We start from the raw sequence: 21,616 nt of genomic DNA, 5'->3' as shown, positions 1-21,616 counted from the left end.
TGCCAAGTTGGCCTATGAAGTGCAATTATTCAGCTCTATATCCTCCGTCAAGTACAAAATAGTGTGGAACGCTTGAGCACCTCCTAAAGATATTTTATGCAAAATAGAATTTGTACCGCGAACCTCTTACAAAAAATGAGGATTGCCGAATTGTGGGATATGTCCTTTATGCAAACAAACCGCGGAGCCAGTTTGTCGTCTCTTCGTCAGTTGTGGATTCACATCCCCCCCCCCCCCCCCCCCCCTTTGCAATACATCATAGATGGATGGAATATCCGATATCCATCATAATCAATGAACATGCGTCACGAGCAAGAACTGGTGGAGCACGACGATGGATGGTTCCATCTCCAACCACAAGTCCATTGGTTCCCTCACATTGCTAGTCACATGGGAAATTTGAAATGAGCGTAATGCACGGGTGTTCCACAACAACCATACACCTCCCCTTGTAATAATCTTATAAAGGAGAGGTGAGGTTCTCGTAAGTTTTCACTAGTGAGGAAAAGGTACTTATAGGTTGTAAATCGTGTTCCACTCCTGTTGGTGAAGCATCTGGAGTTCCCTCCCGTCGACGAGCTAAATGCCTAAATCTCTTCCTCTTTTTCAGCCTACTACTTTTCTAGAGCACTCTCTTGTCTGCTGTTGGTGGGTGGGCCTTCCACTTTAATTCTAGAGCTTCCTGGGCTATCTAGTTGTGTTTTGTTCGTTGGCCGCTACGTTGTACTCGTGTGGTTGTCTTCCAGTTTGCCAGTAAGAAATAAATTGTTTGGACTTTGGGAGTGGCCCATAATACTGCATTTCTTGCTATTTCCTGTGCACGGGCACATGGAGTTATGATTCTGAGAATTATGGAAGATCGATGACCCTTCTGTTTAATATTTTCAGATGGCTGGTCAGATTCAAAAACAATAGAGACAGGGGCATAAGCAACGAATAGTTTGACGACGAGCTTTTGTGCATTTCAACTGCCGAGTCACCCGATTATAGTACATCATCTCTTCATCACTTTGAGCTAATTAGCCATTTCTATTCTATGCAGGTGTAAGTTAGTGGTAGACATAGATAGACTCACGCCACCACAAGACTGATAAAAAAAAGAGCATGGAAAGGGCCTAAAAACTGCATGGAAAAGCATAAAACTTATTATGAACAATTAATATATAATAATAAACACTTTTTATTATTGCCTCTAGGGCACTATATCCAACAGGTTACACAATATTTATACTAATCTCTTTTATTTATTAATCAATGCATTATTTTCCATGTGGGTTTAGCAATGCTCAGATTAACAAAGTAATGTATATTACAATTTTAACATGTTTAATTACATTTATAAATCATGTATTTTTTAAACAATCGTGGGATTAATTTCTGAAAAACTATTTGTCAATAGTTCAGAAAACTTTAATTATATTATATGTTATTGCTAACTAACTATATGAATTATCATGACTATCAAACTTAAAACTTAATTGTCTACAATATTCTTATTTGATGATTACATGGACCTATGATAATACACCACACAACATTTTAATCAATATGCCCATGTTGGTGTCTTTGCTCAGGTTGACGTGGCATTGCCAAGTTTGCGAAATGTAAATCTAGATCGGCTACTTAATTAGGCTGTTGGTACAAATTTTCATGTTTACTCAAATTTCATACAGCTGGATGCATTCCGTAGAGATGCATGTTGGCCTGATCATTAATTTATATGTAGTTGAGATGTGCATACTTTTTTGTGTGAGATGATTGGACAATTTTCAGGGGTGGTAAAAAAATCGGAGACGAACAAAATTTACAAGATTGTGATCTTTCTCATCTACGGTGGCTTGAGGTTTAGATGGCGAGGTACTCATACGTTTTTATTAGCGAGGAAAAGGCACTCATAAGTTATAAATCGTGTTCAACTGCTGTTGGTGAAGCATCTGGAGTTCACTCAATTACTCCGGTCGACGAGCTAAATCTCTCTATGTTTTTCAGCCCAGAACACCTACTACGTTCTAGAGCACTCTTTATGGGTGGGTCATCCCCTTTAATTCCAGGGCTTCCTACACTGAGAATGAAAAAACATGCAAAATCCAGAGAACTCCAGGTGCATCAGGAGCGGCACGATGCATAGTCTCCTTGACGAAGCTATAAATAGACTGTCGCGCACTTGAGCTGAAACCAACGAAGAGCGCGAATTGCAGAGCAAAACAACAAACAATCCAGATCAATTTACCATTTTGTAAACACTCCTCAGTTCACCTGTCCAAATTCGCACGCACCAGCAACAATGTCGATCGTGAGGCGCAACAGCGTGTTCGACCCCTTCTCAGTCGACCTCTGGACCGATCCCTTCGACACCTTCCGCTCCATCATCCCGGCAATCTCCGGTAACAGCGAGACGGCCGCTTTCACCAACGCCCGCGTGGACTGGAAGGAGACATCGGAGGCGCACGTCTTCAAGGCGGATCTCCCTGGCGTGAAGAAGGAGGAGGTCAAGGTGGAGGTGGAGGACGGCAACGTGCTGGTCATCAGCGGCGAGCGCACCAAAGAGAAGGAGGACAAGAACGACAAGTGGCACCGCGTCGAGCGCAGCAGCGGCAAGTTCGTCAGGCGCTTCCGCCTGCCGGAGAACGCCAAGGTGGAGGAGGTGAAGGCCGGGCTGGAGAACGGTGTGCTCACCGTCACCGTGCCAAAGGCAGAGGTGAAGAAGCCCGAGGCGAAGGCCATCGAGATTTCCGGCTAAATTTGTCGATGATGTGTGATCGATCAGCTTTGATTTGTCGCAGATGTCTTGTGTTCTCGTGGAGTCGTACTACGTACTAGTTGTGTTTTCTTCGTAGATCGCTTCAATGTATGTACTCGTGTGATTGTCTTCCTGTTTGCCAATAAGAAATAAGTCGTTTGGAATTTGAGAGCAGTGCATAATTTTTCTTACTCTCTCCTTCACGTTGAGCATGGACGCCCGGAGTTACGATTCTGCGAATTGTGGGAGATGACACTTCATCTTAAATATTCTCAGATGGCTGGTCAGATTCAGAAACAGTCGAGACAGGAACGATGATGACTAAGAGCAAGTATCTAATTATTTATTTCGTGGGTTTTAACTTTTGTGCATTCGGGCTGCTGAGTCGCTGGATTATATTACTACCTTCATTTTTAAAATAAGTAGCTTAAAGATGTATCTAGACTGACTTTAATCATCAATATATCCATATAAAAAAAATTGAGACACTTATTCTAAAATGGAGGAAGTACTACATCTTTATCACCTTGAGCTAATTAGCCATTTATTGTGCAACTGTAAGGGGCTGTAGGCAGACATGAACTCCCACCAGAATGGGTTTCATAGTTCAGAACGAAAATAAAAAATTGAAACAGGAAGTGCCCAAAAAATACACACATTAATTAGGAAGGTGAGCTTACATGATAATTTCTTCTGATAAATTTGGTTTATTAATTAAGAGTTTTAAATATTACGCTTGGCCTGCCTAACAGACACACACAACCACTCAATGCGATACAAGCAATCATCTCACGAACTTTATTTTTTTCGAAATAGGGTACTACCCTCTGCATCGAAGAGATGCATACGACCTTTCTTTATTCATTTATTCAATAAAGACTAGCAAGAAGCCTTGCAACGGTCATACAAACGGAAGCCGCCAACCAAGGTGACAAATCACCACCAAACTAACACAACGATGGAGAAAATAAACGAGGCCTTGTGCAGCGGTGATGATGGTGATTATGAAGATCGATCCCTTGGCCTCTAATGATCCTAGCAGCGGTGATGACGGTTCGCTTCTTGTGAGTTTCACCTTCGGATCCCTCTCGAAGGTCAGGTTTCGTGGTTTTCTTGTGGCTCTGTGTCTCGCTTTTTAGATCCAACTTCAGGAGGTGATTATATATGACGAGGTGATTCTAATGATGGGTAGTACGGTCAGGCGGTACAGTCGGGCCTGACCGTACCACTGGTCGTTAAAACGTTTGGAAACGTCTCTTCACGAATGTTTTCCTTGTCTCGGTTTGGTTCATTGTTGGAAGGTCTTTATTGCTTCATACCATAATTATCTCGTCCTGATTTGTCCCCTTTCGCATTGGTTGCAAATTGCCCTCTTTATCTCCAAGATTACCTGAAACAAATAGAATAGGTGTGCGCTAACGCGGTAAAATACGAAAATCCTAATAGTACTCAGGCATTTAGGTGATATAAAACACGTTGTTTTTTGCACTCATCCCCCCCCCCCCCCCTACACACACGCACACCGGCAGGACACCACTATCGCCGCCCACGATTCAACGTGCTGATAGTTCAGCGGCATATACGGAGCAACAGGACGCAGTCCGCCCGCCCCGGCAATGGCTGCCTCCATTGTTTGGTGTCGTTGCTACCTAGTATCCGCATTAATCCACCGTATCCTAGGACCCATTGCTGCCTCCGACATGCCGAGCAGGAGCGGCAGAGATAGTTCTAGCAGCTCTTGTCTAGGCGATGTGAGTTCTTCTTCCAATTGCATTGTAAATATTTAGGGTTTAGGGTTCCAAGTTAGGATATCTTTAGTATATTGTACCTAGCTTAGATTTGGGGCTATTTTGCCGATATGTAGTACACAGATGAAAAATACACCTGTTTATTAGCTGATTTGAAAATGTGGATGGATACCACTGAGAGCCGTCTGGTGGAGCAAAACATGATTGAAAGAGAACTATGAGGAGCAAGATGGGGTTGTGCAAGATAGAGAAGGAGAGGAACTTGATGTGAAAGGAAAGAACTGAAGGAGGAGGAGAATAGGCTGAAATACATGTTGTTTGATCTTTTAAAAGCGAGATTTTTTCCCTTGAATCTTGTTGAGCATGTGCGCTCAAAATAAATTAAGTATTATATTTGTCCAAATCTAGTTGTCAGGTTTAATATTGTTTAAATTGTTGTATGAGACTAGTTGGTATAATGTTTTAGGAAAAATATGTCTTGTTTACAAAATGGAAAAAATTTGGCCGGTATTACGAAGGGGTCACATGCGTGTGCAGCTGACCCAACCTGCGGTAGATTGTATCGGTGTCCCTAAATCGGTTGTCCAACTCGCTGTTGCCGGACGCTATAGGGAACGCTGGTAGAGATGCCATTGGACTTGAAAAACTTTACTTTGGACAATATAATTATTCGAACGTGGCAGCAACTTTCACCGTGCCAATTTTAATTTTTGTGGCTGCTAAGAACAAACAGGTAGTGCCCATAAATTGGATGCCAAGATCAACATGTGTCCTGTAATTAACTTGGTGAACTGCTAGTGTCATGTGCTGTGATTGTAGGTCGTGGCTGGGCTGATCCACTGGTGCATGACGGAGTCAGGCGAGTCGTCCCTGCTCTCCTTCAGCAACTCTGCATCTCTGGCGGCACAATCTGCCTTCTCCATCATCCTCTGATGCGCCTCTCTGAGCACATCCAACACCTCACTGATGCACGGCCGCACGTCCTGCTCCGGCTGCAGGCACCGGAACGCTACCTCGGCCACGAGGTCCACCGTCTTCACCGTCTCGCTTGCCGCCGACCCGTACCCGAGCCGTAGGTCAACCAGCCGGTCTATCTCGCAGCACTGGATCATGCGCACGGCCATGCAGGCCAGGTTCACGTCGGCGCCGTCCCGGGCCATGTCCACCGCCGGCCTGGAGGAGACGAGTTCCACGAGCACCACGCCGAAGCTGTACACGTCGCTCTTGTCAGTGAGCTGGTACCTGTGGTGGTACGCCGGGTCGACATATCCCGGCGTGCCCTGCGGCGCCGTCGAGACGTGGGTGGCATCGGGAGCGAACAGCCGCGACAGCCCGAAGTCAGCCAGCTTCACATGGAACTCTTCGTCGAGGAGGATGTTGCTTGTCTTGACGTCACGGTGCACGACCTGGCGCGCATGAAGATAGGCTAGTGCAGCAGCCACCTCAACCGCGATACTGAGGCGGGTTGGCCATGCGAGGAGGGGCGCCTCACCACCGCAGTGGAGATGGTCAGCGAGGGTGCCATTGGGGACGAACTCGTAGGCGAGGAGGAGGTCGCGGCAGCAGCTGCCCTGGGAGGAGGTGCAGCCATAGAACGCAACAAGGTTGGGGTGGCGCAGCCGCGAGAGGATATCCACCTCGTTTTCGAACTGCTCTACACTCTTGTAGCTGTTCTTGTACAGACGCTTTACCGCCACCACGCTCCTGTCCCGGAGAATCCCTGCAAAAGCATACATCATGATGACATTATTATCTTCCTCTCAACATTGATGAATCGCCATGGTGGATTAGTGGATGGCTACATCCTAAACGTTTTTCAAGATGCATGGCAGTTCTACTTTATTATGTTCTTTCTTTAGGTGGTTGATATATGCTGCCACTTTGAGCGCTCCTCAATATGTTATACTTATATTTTATGACTATGCAATAAAAATAAGGCTGCGTGCATCGTTTTGATCCAGAGGCTGGGGCTTAGCTCCCATTTCGAAAAAAAAATGATGAAGCAAATGACTATTTACCTTTGTAGACTGTCCCAAAACCACCGGAACCGAGCACGCGTGTGTCGCTAAATCTGTCAGTGGCCTCGTCAAGCTCCTCGTAGGTGAAGATATGAGTTAGCAGTGAGCCGGCGAGGGTGAACTCCTTCTTGGGTGATGCTAGCGGCGAGCCTCCATCGATGGTGAGACCATCAAGTGAAGCAGATCGCTTTCTCTTCCTTCGGACATTGTGGACCATGCAGACAATGCTAAGTACAATGAGACTAAGCAGAGCCGTTGCGATTCCTGTTTATGAAAGTGGTTCAATATATGCCAAGAAGTGATTAGAGCAAGTTATAATCATTACCAGTTGATGTGGCACATCTTACACGGTACTTAAATATGGTTAACTAGCTGAGTACGAAGAACCAAACTATTTTGTTATGGTAGTAAAACTTTCATTACCTGTCCCAATGATCTTGAGCTTAAAATTTCCTCTATCTGCATGTGAATATTTCAAATGGAACATGATCAGGATTCGAGAGGTGATATTACAAAAAATTAGCGATCTACTTTTTCTTCAATGAAAGAGATATTTTTACTCATTTCTTCTGCAGAAAGTAAGAATGTACACATCCAGAACTATCCCTTAGGATATGATGTGATATAAAGGAAGATAAAAACAGTGAAAATTTCAAAACCTAAATCTGTATTAAGGGTATGTTTGGGTCATTCAATTGCATGCCCTACCAGTTCTTGCCAACCATTGGCTAGGTAAAAAATGGCTAATAATTTCTTGGTCGTTTGTTTGCCAAACTTTTGGAAAGTAGTGTGAGGAATGTGAAGTAGGTTAGAAACTTTACGTTTTCAACCAAAATTTTGGCTACCAACCAAACATGAGCCAATATATCATAGGAACAAACATTCCCTAACTTCAAAAGATTTGTAAGCTTGGTCATCCATGAAAAGTTAGTAATATGCCAACATACCTATGGAAAAAAAAGCATCGCAATAAATACCCAACCCCGATACTAAATACAGAATGGAAGTTCTTGACAGATGGTTGTTTTACATGCTTAATATGACAAGCACAACACATGTGCTTCGACTAAATATGTGTCAAGATCTTTAACGGTCATCATCTAGGATTTTTTGCCTTGCATTTGGTTCTAATTTTTTTTATTTTTAGATCATTTGACATGAACTCGGACCAGGATAGAGTGGCAACCATTTATGTTCGAGTGTGACCATTTCAATATTTTGAAATAACATTTGGACAGTCAAAGGGGAAGTCAGCATCATGCTTATAGACAAATCTCGTCTTCCTCTCAGCAGCCTACTTGACTTATCTATTGGCATTACTATTTTTATGTCGTGAAAGTTGTATGTTTAGATATCTTGTCTTAACTTTAGGTTCCATCCTAGATTAATCAAAAGCAAATCGACAGAATTATTCGAAGTATCTTTTGTCTCAACACATAATTTTAACTAATTTATGAGAATTATAGTAGAAAAATTAACAACATAACAAGCATCCTAAATATTATTATACATTTACACTCTCTACCACTGGAAATATTCAACAACCATAATTTATACATCATTTGTTTACCTTTTTAGACACTGTGCCATTTGAAAATCTTTGTTTAAACAAAATTTGGCTAGATCATATAGAAAAATATAAAATAACTAAATCTTGTATCATGATAAAACCATGTACTAGTTACATGAATTTAGGTAAATTTATGTAATCACATTTATCTATTTATACCTTACTACCGTAGTTTATAATAATTTCCTGACAAATTTTTTTAGAGGGCAAAGTATTATTTGTATAAAGAAGAAAAGGTCAGCAAGGACAACCACAATAGGGATTACATGAAACACTTATGAAACATTAATCATATTGTTAAACTTCCATCATGTGTTGGACAAATCCCATGGTCCGTACTACCACCTACCATGTTTATATGGTTGCATCTAGAAGCCATAGTGTCGTCTCACTTCTTTAATTACATGCTGGTGCGAAGAATACCTTTCTACTCCATCGGTTCCATATAAGTTACCATTGATTGTGATGTATCTAGATGCATTTTGTATATCGGAATTGCTAGTTCTAAGGCGCCTGAGATTTAATAAATCCCAGTCACCTAATTAACCAGGGAATTACTGTTTTACAATTTATACAATTTAGCTCTTGTTTTGTTACGTGGGCTACCATTTGCGTGCACGCTGCTTGCTGAAAAAGATTTGGTCTGGGCTGCCGCTGGGTATTGCTTTATTTATGGGCTGCTGTGGCCGCTGCTTTATCGTGGGCTTATTTTGCTTTGCTTCTGCCATGCCTTTGTAGCATGTAGCTTTTAGCAAAAAAATTAGTTTTTTCTTGTGTGTGTGTGCCCTGCTGTTGAAAATTCTAGAACACTGCAACTGAGAAAAATCCTTGGCCGTACGTCTAGATTCGTGCTAGCATGAGAAATTACACATTTGTTGCAATTAAGAGTTTTTCTCTTGCATGTGGCTCGCAACTGAGATCTTTCCAGTTGGATGTGGGTTGTAACTGAGATTTTTTTAATCTTTTCAATTTCATGTGGGTGACAACTGAGATTTTTCTAATTGCATGTGAATCGTAACTGAGTATTTTCCCATTTACATGTGGGTCGCAACTGAGGTTTTCTCATTTCACGTGGATGTAATGGATTTTTTTTTCTAGTTGCACGTGGGCTGTGACCGAGATTTTTCCAGTCACATGTGGGTTGCAACTGATGTTTTCTCATTGCACGTGGATGTAACAGATATTTTTTCTAGTTGCACGTGAGTTGTAAATGAGGATTTTCTGAGATTTTTTAAGTTCCACATGGTTGCAATTGAGATTTTTCCAGTTGCACGTAGATTGCAATTGAGAGTGTTCCAGTTACATATGAGTTGCAACTGGGTTTTTTTAAATTACAGGTGGGTTGTAACTGATTTTTTTAAAGGTTACATGTGGGTTGCAACTGAGATTTTTTTCAGTTATAGTGCAACTAAAATTTTACCAGTTACATATGGGTTGCAACTGAGACTTTTTCGGTCGCAACAAAGATATTTCTATTGTCATACATGGTTGCAGAAGTTCTTTTTAGTGAAAAATACGAGTACGGAGTTTGCAATCTTTTCTTATACTATTTGTGTATGGTAACGTGACACGCATTTAAAAGAAAATTGTGAATGCTTCCGTGGCCTTCTAGTGCACCTGCGTTGTACATTTAAGAACAGGCATACGGAAAAAATAGGAACGCGCAGAGGTTAAGGCATCCCACGAAACTCCAATGGAAGAAATTAGCTAATACACAATGGCTTAATAATATAGTGACGTCAGCAACTGAGATTTATTAAATCTCAGTCGACTGAGCTCTATATGCTCCCTTTGTATATATACATTCAAATCTGTGAGAACTAATGAGAAATGGAAAGGTATGATTTACACTATTCCCCGTATTAAAAAACAAAATTTAACCAAAATGTGGAGGGACTCCGATAGTTATAGATGGATGGATGGCCTATGCTGCACGGCAGTACGAGACATTACATGTTAGGAGGAGCATGCATAGGGTTGGACTATCTCCGCAGAAGGTTGAATGGTCGCATAAGAAAAAGATATGTGCAAGACAATTGATGCCCACTTGATAAGGATAGCATGACTGGTTGCCATCCCATAGACCACAGATTTGTACTGCCCGCCGAGGTTATCTCTAGAAACCACAGAGATAGACCAATTCTCCATGACCAAAGTAACTCAAAATGCAATATCCAAATTAACACTTTGACCGCCATTTCAATTTCTCAGTTGAAAGAAGTGGCATGGTGCAAGAGAAAATCTCAAATGTGTTACTACTGATTGTCGGAACAATCTATGCAAGGTAGTAAGAGAGAACACGCTGCGTGTTATACCTGGATGAGTAGTTGAGTTGGATTGGGCAAAACTGGGGCAGAGCTTCCCGTCGGGGCAGAAGCACTGGAACGAGAGTCGATCCAACAACCTGCACTCCCCGTGCACCCGTCTGCAGCCATCGCAGTCTCCCAGCGGCGGCGGCAGGTCCAGGAGGAACCCGTCGGAGATCAGCTGTTCGTAGTGCTGACGAGGCGGCTCCATTGCTCCACGCACCGGCACGCTCACCGACACACAGTTCCTCGAAACCCCCGGCTGCAGCGAGTCAACGCCGTTCCAGAGACCGGAGATGTAGGTTCCCATGGTGCGGTTTCCGCACGACCGCGGCAGCCGGAGCTCGGAAGGCACGTGGCAGTCGTAGAAGAACACGAGGCGCTTGTTGGCCGCGCTGATCTTGAACGGGAAGAGGGCGAGGCTGGCTGACACGTTGAAGTCGGGGACAGGGCAGCCGCCGTCGCCGGCGATGGCTGTTACCATGGAATTTTTCGCGTAGGATATGTCGACGACGTGGAAGAGGCGGTCCCTGAACGTCCTGCTCAGGTAGGCGCGGCCCAGGCCGGCGTCGCAGGTGAGGTCGAAGACCGGGTAACCGCAGTAGAGCGGCTGCGCGCCGGCGAGGGAGAAGGGGTACCCGATGGTCAGGTTCCCGCATGTCGCCTGCGCGCAGCTCGTGTTGCCGCCGCTAGTAGCTGAGCGCAGCAAGGAGGCGAGCGGGAGGAGCAGCAGCCAGAGCATCGGCATGGTCTGTAAGGAGGAGAGAAGGAGGTCGTTTGCATCTGCGCGCGCTCGTGCGTAGAGCCGTAGACTCGACTCTGTGGGCTGGTCACTTGTGTGGGAAGAAGCCATTGACCGGCATCGTTCCCGGGATTGGTAACGCGCGCAAGTCTCCATCACATCTTCCTAGCAGCAACGGCGTTACTCGCAGTCGTTTTCCAGCAACATGTTGCCCACTTACGGACTGGAAAATCTTATATACTCCTTCTATTCTAAAATAGGATGCCTATAATATTCACGTAAAGTTAAACTTCTTAAAATTTGATCAACTACACATAAAAAAGTGTCAACATTTATAATTTCAAATTAATATTTTTAGAACCATCATGAAATATATTTTTATATTATGTGTATTTAAAATTTTAGATGTTGATATTTTTTATATATAGTTGCTTAAACTTTAAAATGTTTGACTTTAGCTGAAAACTATAGGCATCCTAATTTAGAAAGGAGGGAGTATCACCCAATGCCAGTTTAGTGAAAAGCAGTTTTAGGGCAAAAAAATAAAACTCCCGCTAATAGCTTGATAAATCACGCTAAAACTTTAAAGTGGACAAGAAAATAGCGTTACTTTTATCGGCGGATATGAAAATTCCAACACTTAAATTTGAAAGCAGATGGGTCTAGGTATGTAATATGCATTTATGCGCTCCTTTTATTGCTACGATTATTATGGTTGTTCAATACACGTTTGTATAATTGAATCAATTAATTTATGTCAATACTGTTTCAATGATATGGATAAATGATGCCTAAGTTTTCGAAAAGTTTTCTTGTTTTCAGGAAAGAAAATGCTAAATAGCTTAGCTTTACTATAGCGAAGTTATAGCTTTCTTAACTTCTAGAAAATACCGCCGCTAAGATGTGTATCTCGCTATTTAAACTTTTGGTTTTCATAGTTTTCTCCTAATTTTCTGTTTATTGATCTGTTTTTTCTTGTGGTTGGGTTTTTCTACACTTTTTTAAAAATCTAAACTTTCTAAATCATATTTTTTTCAAATTTGAACAACTTTGTACATCTAAACATATGTTGAGTTTTTAAATTTATATGTTTTTTCAAATCTGTAAAAATCAGGAAAATGAAACTAAACACTCGTCGACCATCATAAGGGGCACAAGGCATACATTTCATAACTAGTACAGTCATCCACATGCGTGCATACATGAAACCTTGCACAGAATACTCCTGTGTTACGCACGCACACAAAAAGGCAACTACTACCGCTATTTATAAATAGATTTTCAAAGTTTGTCTAAATTTAGATGTATCTGAACACTTTAGTGTATAAATACATCAAAATTTTAACAAACCAACGGAGGAACCGCGGGAGTACATTATTTTAGCACCAAAAGCCAAAAGTCCCAACTATTCTTATTCGCAGCGGAACCCCCCACTACATCCACGTCTTCTGTGTCAATTGGCTTCTTTACGGTCTCCAAACCTCTTCCTCTCCTCCACAATTCGCAGACTAAGTAATTGCGCTGCAGGTATACGAGCGGACGATGTACCCCTTAAATACCCTGCTCCACTGCGCTAGGCTATGTATCCATCATCCTCGAGACCTGCACCAGAGTTGGACGGCCGCACAACTGTTCATATGATTGTTTTCTGTCCCTTCCCTACTCTATCCCATCGATGCCACCAGGTTGTGCTCCATTTGATGCTTCCCATAGCCACATCAAGATAACGGGAGCGGCCGTGCCCAAGGTCTGGTGGAGTAGGTTGTTTGATCAGACATGCCCGGCGATGGTGATGAGGCCCCGTGGCGGCAGATATGCACCGAGCAGAGGAGTTCTCGAGAAATCATAAGATAGGGAAAGGCTACATGTTGAATCCACCGAGATGGGGTCAACGGGCCAAAAGGTTCTGAAATCAGTTGTCTCATATCTTGATTGATTCATAATCAGGTAAGAAAGTTACTAGGTTCTTCCACCCTTTTGCAATTTGATTCATTAACATCATTTCTTCTGGGGATTCCATCCTCATGACATAGAAAAACCGGCAGGATTTCTGGATTTTGTTCGCCTCGCAGAAATGGCCAAATGTGCTGTGAAAAAAAAAAGCAGGTCGTCAGTTGTCACAAACCATCGCTAAATATTTCGTTCCCTGCTATGCAAGTTCTCAAATGGAGATGGAAATAATTTATACCAGCTTTCACATGGCTTGGAAGTCCCGTATTTAATTTTTATTCGTACTACCTCCGTCTCGGTTTATCAGGAACGCACGCAGTTTAAGATAAACTTTAACCATTGATTTAGTCAATAAAATATAAATTATATGTCTATAAAATCTATATCATTAGATTCGTATGCAAAAAAGCTTTCCAATAATATAATTTTTGACATATATTTCATATTTTATTAACCAAAATAATGGTCAAAGCAATTTCTTAAATAACATGCGCACCTGTTAAATCGAGACAGAGGGAGTAGTTATGGTAGAATCACTTGACAGAAAGGAAATTTCCCGGTTGGATGCTCTACTACTCTATGTACCATCGTTCCTTACAAACGTATAATTTTCAGAGGATGAACAAAGCAATTGTATTGATGAAAAAATATCTGCAGATTAGGAAAATATGACGTTATATATATGATCTCAAATCCATTCAAAAGTAAAATCCAGCAGTGTATTTCCATTCATATCTTACACTCGCTTCACCCCAAAAAAAAGGCTCAACATTTCTTAGATACGGGTGTATCTATAGCCAAAATATGTTAAGCAGCTTTTTTTCAGGAACGGAAGGAGTACTAAATACCATAATTGCCTTTTTTTACTTCTATAAACATGTAATTTGTTATTTTATTTATATGCTCCTGCCGCTTCCACATCATAACATCGTTATTATGTTTGTAAATATATAAGCAGTAATGTAATTAATATTTGTGTAAGCCATATCTTAACCACATAATTCAAAAATTCATGTATCGTGTATACCGATATTTTCAACTAGGGGTCATACATCTAATATTCAGATAAATAACTGTTTGATTTGTATGATACCATGTGTGTAGCACTAAAACTTCGCGCCGCAAGGCGCGGGGAATCATCTAGTTAGGACAATAATGCACACCATACCTTAAAGGGATCAAGGTCTGCAACATGTCACCCTCGTGCTGCAACCGCACCGCGGACCCTTGGCCATGCGCGCAACGCGGGCCGGCGAGCTCGACGGAGCCGCGCGCATCGACCTATCGATGCACACCGGCGCCGGCGAGCAAGCCAGCCGCGCCGCCGTGATTCCGTCGCGTCTCCCCTCCCCGCCTCTCTTCTTCGTTAAGTGACAGGCATAATAGGCTTTGGGCCAATATCTCCGCGCCGGCGAGGGGAAATGCGGCTAGGGTTCTGGTAGGCCCGGTTTTGTTCTCTTCATCGGACCGCATAACAGGCTTTGGGCCAATATCTTCGTCCTGCGCGCGTTCTTGGCAGATATTTAGTCTCTCCCTCTCGGCCCAAAACCAAAAGACCAAAACTTTTAGCGCCTATGTCTGAAACTTCGGTCTCACGCGCGAAGGTTTGCTGCGTTTGCATGCTACGAAACCAGCACACATGCATGCATATATACGTACCAGCTAGTTTACCAAATTTAGCGTGCAACCAGGGCGAACTGCTCTTTTCCTGGGCCCAAACTTATCTTGCAGGTAATCCTGCAAATCCTGGCCTCCCTGCAGAAATTCGCAGCGGGAATCTGACCTTTGCATACCCGTTCTGGCTGGCCGGCCAGGACCAAACTTCCTGCGGCTCACTGACGTTTCGCCTCACATGCAATCCAACAACTCGGCGTCCTTCAGTGCGTTCCGGACCAACTCCTACAGGAAGGTCCTCAGCGTCGGCTACGGCAGCTGCTCCCTGGTCGCCGTGCACCGTTGCTCAAGATTGAAGTTGCTTGATGCTCAGTTGCTCACCTCTTGTTGCGCCTCTTTTTCTTCACTTTTAGTTTCTCTGTCTACTGCAGCTAGAGCTAGATTAGTTTTCGTCTTCCTTACTTTTTTCGTCCTTTTTATTACTATTACTGTATCTGTCCAATGCATGATGCCATCAACATGATATGCATCCGGCTATGGTGCATGCTAGTACGATATGTTCTGCTGTTTTGGCAGTTATGTATTACTTTTTTCAGGGTTACATCTAATATTAATTGTATTCTCGTTAGGTATTTAGAGGTGCATGAATGTAATTACTGTTCTGAATAGTCGCCTAACACTTGATGATAGGCTTAATTGTCAGATTTGATCTTCAGAGTGTCAATAGCAAGATTCTTATCCTGGTGGAACTCTCAAGGCCTTCCCCTCGTCCTAGGGCTTCTCTGAATTCTAAACCATACAATTAGTCAGAGAAGCCTCACACACATGCTTAGACTGGAGATCTTTTACAAGCCAAACTAATAGGGCGCCTGCTATTGGTGACAAGCTGGGTTCCCAAAACCAGCCTGCCTTCATAAAAGGCAAGTTAATCATGGAAAGCGTGGTCTTTCAGTACGGAAGTATTCAGGCAGTGTCCTCTTCATATGGGAGTGGTTTGACTTTGAAATTAGTTTATGCAAAACGCATACAACAAAGTGAAATGGAAATTCTTAAGAGCAAATGTTAGGTTCTACCTTATATCCACCCCGTAGCGTTCTAAATATTTTCGGCAATTGGCTAAACGGGGTTGACGCTAGGTATAAGACGCTTATCAGGATGGGCGTGATTGCTGTTGTATGGTCGCTTTGGCTATGTAGAAATGACAAGATTTTTAATGACAAAACTTCTTCTCTTTTGCAGGTTGTTTACCGTGCTACGGCTTTGCTCCGTTCATGGTCGCCACTCCAGCGTTTGGAGGATCGCGACCTCTGCACGGAGATATCTACACGATTGGAGAACACGGCGAAGGAGTTTATTTCCCAACATGGGTGGCAGCATAATAGGCGTCTTGAGGCAATTTAGGCTGTGCCGGAATTATCCATTTTTTTTAGCTTTTTTCGTCTATGAGCACTGTGTTTGATACGTTTGATACTTTGAGCGGCAGTGTGCATCTTAGTTATGCAGAGGCTGGGTGTAATGCTTAAACTTTTTAAGTAATAAAATACCCTTTATCGAAAAAAAATGTTAGGTTTGAGGGGTTTTGGAAAAAAATGAATTAGCTGAACTAAATCTGCTATTTACAACGGATCTATTTGTCTCAGCCTCAATGATTAGTGCTGTTCTTAATTGCTGGAGAAGGGATGAAACTACTATTTACATTCCTCTACTTGACAGTGAAGTTACTCCGAAAGAATTTCATTTTGTTAATTTGATCTATGCTCTTCCCGCTCGGTGTAAATTTAGCTCACAAAGCAGTAAAGTTATTTTGAAAGAGTTTTGTGCTCATTTGATCTATGCTCTTCTATATCATTCCGCGAAGATTGAACTCACAATTAGATGTAGAAAGTGCAAATTCTACCTGTCCTGGTGAAGCAAAACATGTTCTTAGTAGACACAGGTTGAGGAGACAACACTTGTAAATTTAGAAATCATAAAATAATTAACAATTCTCTGAGAAGGTGGCAGGATTGGACGGGTATATTCTCCTATTAAACAAGGGCATCATAATTCAATATTGTAGCATAAAACCTATTAACTTGCATGCACGGGCAGGTGTGAAGGGTAAAATATGGCCAGGAGACAGGATGGCTCTGTTTTAGTGTTGAGAGATTTGAGTCTGAAATGGCGAAGGAGACTGGGAAAGTAGATTGATATTGTTTTTTCTGGATTCAACTAATGATAAAATGGCTACTTTATCTACAGGCGATTTCAACCACTCAATCGCTAATTTATAGTAACTTGGCTATATTATACACTAACTCAATCCCATAGACAACATGATAAACTCCAACTGTACTTGCATATAAAATTGGTGTGTGGCACCCTCTAATCCCAGTGCCTATGCCCATGACAGGCTCTATTTGAAATTAACATCTACTACATCTATTCCAGAATATAAGACGCTAAATTTCGGAATGAAGGTAGCAGTTTGTAAGTTACCATTGATACGTCAGCATTATGCAAGCTGATTTTTCGTTGGGGACAATAACGAATACAGAAGGGGTGATGTGATACCTTTGCGTGCATCATGGATAGTAGCAGTTACTGCGTATATGCTTTGCGGACTATTGGAACTGTGGTCCAAGATCATCAATGCCAAGATCAAGACACATGCTAGTAAGTTCTGCAAATAAAAAAAGCATTAGCATTTGTTTCACGACAAAGTATTATAGTAATAGTCCAACAGAAAAAGGAAAAAGAAATAAAGAGGTGATGCTGAAATTTGAATTTCGAACATCACTACCATGGTTTACAACTTGTGACATACGGCCAACAATGCTAGTAAAATTTCTTCCTACTGGCTTCAAGAGAGTTTCTGAGTAGCTCGGGTGAGGACTACCATCCCAAGAGACGAGTGAATATTATCACAGGTCACATGAAGACCTTTCCAACACTTCATTCACGTTACTGACCAGTCTCATCCAATGACTGAACTGCTTAGTCAAGACTAAGTCAACCAGACAGTAACCCGTGTTGGGCCTCAGTATAAAACTAGATCAAAGCACAAGATAACCACACAACTACCTTCTAACTGAACCACATCGTCTGAGTCCTCAATGCAGCTATTTGCGATGTTCCACACTGTTCTGCTCTTGTGGATCTTAGCATCTTCTGTACAAGACTTAAGAACAACAAGCATGTCGCAAGTAACAGCAAGCTGCCCACCCAAGACCTGCGGCAACCTGACTATCTTAGATCCATTCTGGCTTGTCCAAGAGCAAGGAATGGAGAGGCCATGTGGTCTGATAGACTACCAGGTCTACTGCTATAATAACAGTGCATTCCTTCGGAGCAGCATCCATGACGGGTTAGGGATCCTCAACATCTTCTACCAAAACCGCACCTTCCTCACTGCCGATATTAGCAAAATGGAGGACTTCGACCGCTGCCAAGTTCCGATCACTAACACATCCTTCAAACTAGGTTTTCTGCCATTCAATATCAGCCATGCGAATCGAGATTTGTTGTTCTTCTATGATTGCATGGATAACATAGTACTGCCACAGCTGAAACATGGACTTGTTCCAATGCAATGTGGAAAAAACGCATTTGTTCGTCTCGCCAGAGGGCCGTACAGTGGTTCTCATGACTATGCAGAGTACTTTGTAGATGGTTGCAAGACCACTCTCGTGCCAGTACTGGGGGCACCAGTGAAGAGGATGAACACAGGCGACTACAAGGAATTAATCAGCGATGGTTTTCTGTTATCGTGGCCGGTGGTACCTAGCCAACTTTCAAGGGAAGGTATGGTTATCAGTTATTACTGTGTCAAATTATATTTGCTAACATATACGTGCAATACAAAGGAACTTCATAAATAAGCTTTACAAAATTCAGGTAAATATATGTACCCGTAGATGGCAGTTTTCAGGGAACCAAACGTTAATTTTTTATTAAATAAAATGCTATATGGGTGAACTTAGCCAGCTTGTTTCAGCTGAATTTCTAGAATTTTTTTTTTACGAAATCAACTTCTATAGACTATTTTTTAGAAGAAAAGAGTATGGCCACTGTTCCACTTTCCTGAAATGAAACAGCAGAGTAAAATCGTTTCAGCGCAACAATACATCTTCAGGTTACTAGCATCACCAACCAAAAAATACAAGCTAGACAAATGGAACCTGAAAACTGATGCACTGATCCTGGTTCCCAACTATAAGAACAACAAATATTTAGCAAGTATGGTAGAACCAGGGATAGAGGTTAAAACAGGCATCTCTAGTTGGTTTCATTGACTCCCTTCGCTTGATCTCCACTCCAGCAAATATGGACTATATTTAGTTGCAAATATAGACTTAAAATTACTTTTTAGCTACTTTAAAATAAAGCTGATAGAGTTCTTTTTGTATAAAATGGTCGAACATGCTTACTAATCCTTTCAATAACTTAACAAAGATTAATCAAGCTGAAAATGGTTCCCAGCCTCTTGAATGAGAACATCAAAGATCGGATGACAATTGAATCGACAAAAAGATACTAAATTAGCACCATAGTCGCCCTACTACTGTGAATCATCTAATGTTTACACTCTTAACCATACACAAATGCTATCATGAATCAATACTCATTGAGTTACATAATTTCAATGAAATAGAATAAATGACAGCTTTCCTCTAAAAGAGAATAAATGCCAGCTATACTAATAATGTTATTAACCATTTAATTTTAAATCTTTCACACTTTTTTTTTGGTTGTTCATTTTCATGTTTCTCATTTTGTGATTTGATACACATTGTCTCACCATCATAATTTTACTGCAGCTGGTAGGCACAACATCAAGTTGATTTTGATAGGTATGTCTATTGTTTTCATTGCTCAGAAAATGCATGATGTTTCAGTTTGCTTGTCATCTTTTATTCAAAAATGCATGATACTAATATACTATCTAACTGCTGTTCATTTTTCTTTTGTTTGCAGTTTCCCTGTCTGCTGCAATCAGCTTGCTTTTTACATGTCTTGTTTGGGGGAAATACCGCCAAAAACAGAAACTAAGTCTATTCATCCTCCCAAAGCAGACTCGTAACAAATCAAGCACAGAAGAAATGTTAAGAAGATATGGACCTTTGGCTCCTAAAAGGTACATGTACTCAGAGCTGAAGAAAATGACTAGCTCTTTCAAGGATAAACTTGGAGAAGGTGGATATGGCACAGTATTTAGAGGTAGCCTACAAGATGGTTGTATGGTAGCTGTCAAGATCCTAAAGGGATCTAAAGGCAATGTAGATGAGTTTCTAAATGAGGTAATAAGCATCGGTAGGACATCACATGTTAACATTGTCGGTCTACTTGGTTTTTGTTTAGAAGGACCTAAGCGAGCCCTTGTTTATGAGTACATGGCCAATGGTTCATTGGAGAAGTATATTTACATGGAGAATTCAGATCTGGTTATTGGATGGGAAAAGTTACAGCAAATAGCAGTTGGAATTGCACGAGGATTGGAATATTTGCATCAAGGATGTAGCACTCGCATCATCCATTTTGATATCAAGCCTCAAAATATCCTTGTCGATGAAAACTATTGTCCCAAAATTGCAGATTTTGGTTTAGCGAAATTGTGTCACCTCAAGGATAGCATCCTCTCTATCGCTGAAGCAAGGGGTACCATTGGATTCATTGCTCCAGAAGTATTCTCCAGAGGCTTTGGTGTCGTTTCGACAAAATCAGATGTTTATAGCTATGGAATGCTGCTCCTAGAAATGGTAGGAGGAAGGACCAACAGAGAAAAAAAGAATACCGAGAACTCAAGTGATGCGTATTTTCCAAACTGGGTCTATGACGCTATAGCGGAACAGGTACAGAGTTGTGAAGTCCTGTGTGACCTTGAAGAGGACATGAGAAAGATGACCTTAGTTGGTCTATGGTGCATACAAACTAACCCTGGGCACCGTCCTTCGATGAGCAAGGCAATCGATATGTTGGAAAAGAACATCAACGAATTGGAGATGCCACCGAAGCCATTCCTTTCATGTCCATCAATCCCATCAGATTTGTCGCCTCATACAAATTCTGATTATTCATAAAATTTTCTGTGTTCCCTGCTATGTTACCAATTTACCATAGCCTCGACAAATGTAAATTCTAGTTGTTGCTGCATTTACCAATGATATTCTAGTGACTGGCCATTGTAAGATAATTATGACTTTCCCAATGTTACTTCGTTTATCTGAGAATGGCTGAGGTAAGTTTAAATCAAAGCCATTTGAGATTGTTATATTTGATCCTAACCGGAAGTCCAGAACAGAACAACCGAGTAAGAATTGTTTGGGTGATTGATGAGTCTGGTGTTCTCTGATGCCTCATCCCAAAAAATCGTGGAACCCATGAATCTATAAGCACATTACTTAAGGTTAGCACTCAATAAATGCTAGTTCTTAGATATGAATAGATAGATTGACTAGTCAAATCTTGCATCGGCACAATAAATACCTCTGTATATCTATAAACTTTTGATGCAATGGTCAATGTATAGGAGTTGCCAACAGTCATTGGTTTCCGAGATGTTAGTATGTCCAAGGAAGATGAGAAGGATTCCAATACTGGGAGAGAGATTTCTATTAGCCTTGTAATCATAACCTGGCAGCGAAAATGCTGCCAATACTGTACCAATAATTGAGAAGCAACATGCCTGGAGTCAGGTTGTGACTGGAAAGCCAAGAAAAATCCCTCTCTCACTATTGGAATCCTTTTCACCTTCTTTGGACATAATAACACCTCTGAAACCAATGACAGTTGCAAACTTATACGCCGACCATTGCATTGGAAGTCTACTTCTAGAGTGTTGATGCATGATCTGACTAATCAATCAATCTATAGATGTCTAGGAACTAGTGTGTTTTGGGTGTTGTGTTCTAACCTTAATTAATTTGCTTACAGACTGGTAGGTTCCGTG

General features: G+C 41.7%; 3 protein-coding genes across 3 annotated transcripts; 2 read left to right on the top strand and 1 right to left on the bottom strand.

Moving 5' to 3' along the window:
• The first annotated feature begins 2,186 nt into the window (after positions 1-2,186).
• On the top strand, positions 2,187-2,904 carry LOC127341114 (16.9 kDa class I heat shock protein 1-like). Its single transcript, XM_051366888.2, has one exon. It carries the CDS (start codon positions 2,285-2,287, stop codon positions 2,738-2,740), a length of 456 nt encoding a protein of 151 aa, XP_051222848.1. The 5' UTR covers positions 2,187-2,284; the 3' UTR covers positions 2,741-2,904.
• Positions 2,905-5,135: 2,231 nt separating this feature from the next.
• On the bottom strand, positions 5,136-11,181 carry LOC127341115 (LEAF RUST 10 DISEASE-RESISTANCE LOCUS RECEPTOR-LIKE PROTEIN KINASE-like 1.2). The gene is made up of 4 exons (XM_051366889.2): positions 10,392-11,181; positions 6,930-6,965; positions 6,507-6,770; positions 5,136-6,208 (listed from the first exon to the last, which is right to left on the bottom strand). Exons 1-4 carry the CDS (start codon positions 11,128-11,130, stop codon positions 5,289-5,291), a joined length of 1,959 nt encoding a protein of 652 aa, XP_051222849.1. The 5' UTR covers positions 11,131-11,181; the 3' UTR covers positions 5,136-5,288.
• Positions 11,182-17,790: 6,609 nt separating this feature from the next.
• Positions 17,791-21,078, top strand: LOC127341116 (LEAF RUST 10 DISEASE-RESISTANCE LOCUS RECEPTOR-LIKE PROTEIN KINASE-like 2.4). The gene is made up of 3 exons (XM_051366890.2): positions 17,791-18,471; positions 19,488-19,520; positions 19,645-21,078. Exons 1-3 carry the CDS (start codon positions 17,799-17,801, stop codon positions 20,745-20,747), a joined length of 1,809 nt encoding a protein of 602 aa, XP_051222850.1. The 5' UTR covers positions 17,791-17,798; the 3' UTR covers positions 20,748-21,078.
• Positions 21,079-21,616: the final 538 nt, after the last annotated feature.

This window comes from Lolium perenne, chromosome 3, assembly GCF_019359855.2.
Source record: "Lolium perenne isolate Kyuss_39 chromosome 3, Kyuss_2.0, whole genome shotgun sequence".
In the NCBI taxonomy this organism is placed as follows: domain Eukaryota; kingdom Viridiplantae; phylum Streptophyta; class Magnoliopsida; order Poales; family Poaceae; genus Lolium; species Lolium perenne.
Note: the sequence above shows the minus strand (reverse complement) of the source record. Positions and strands in the feature narration are given on the sequence as shown.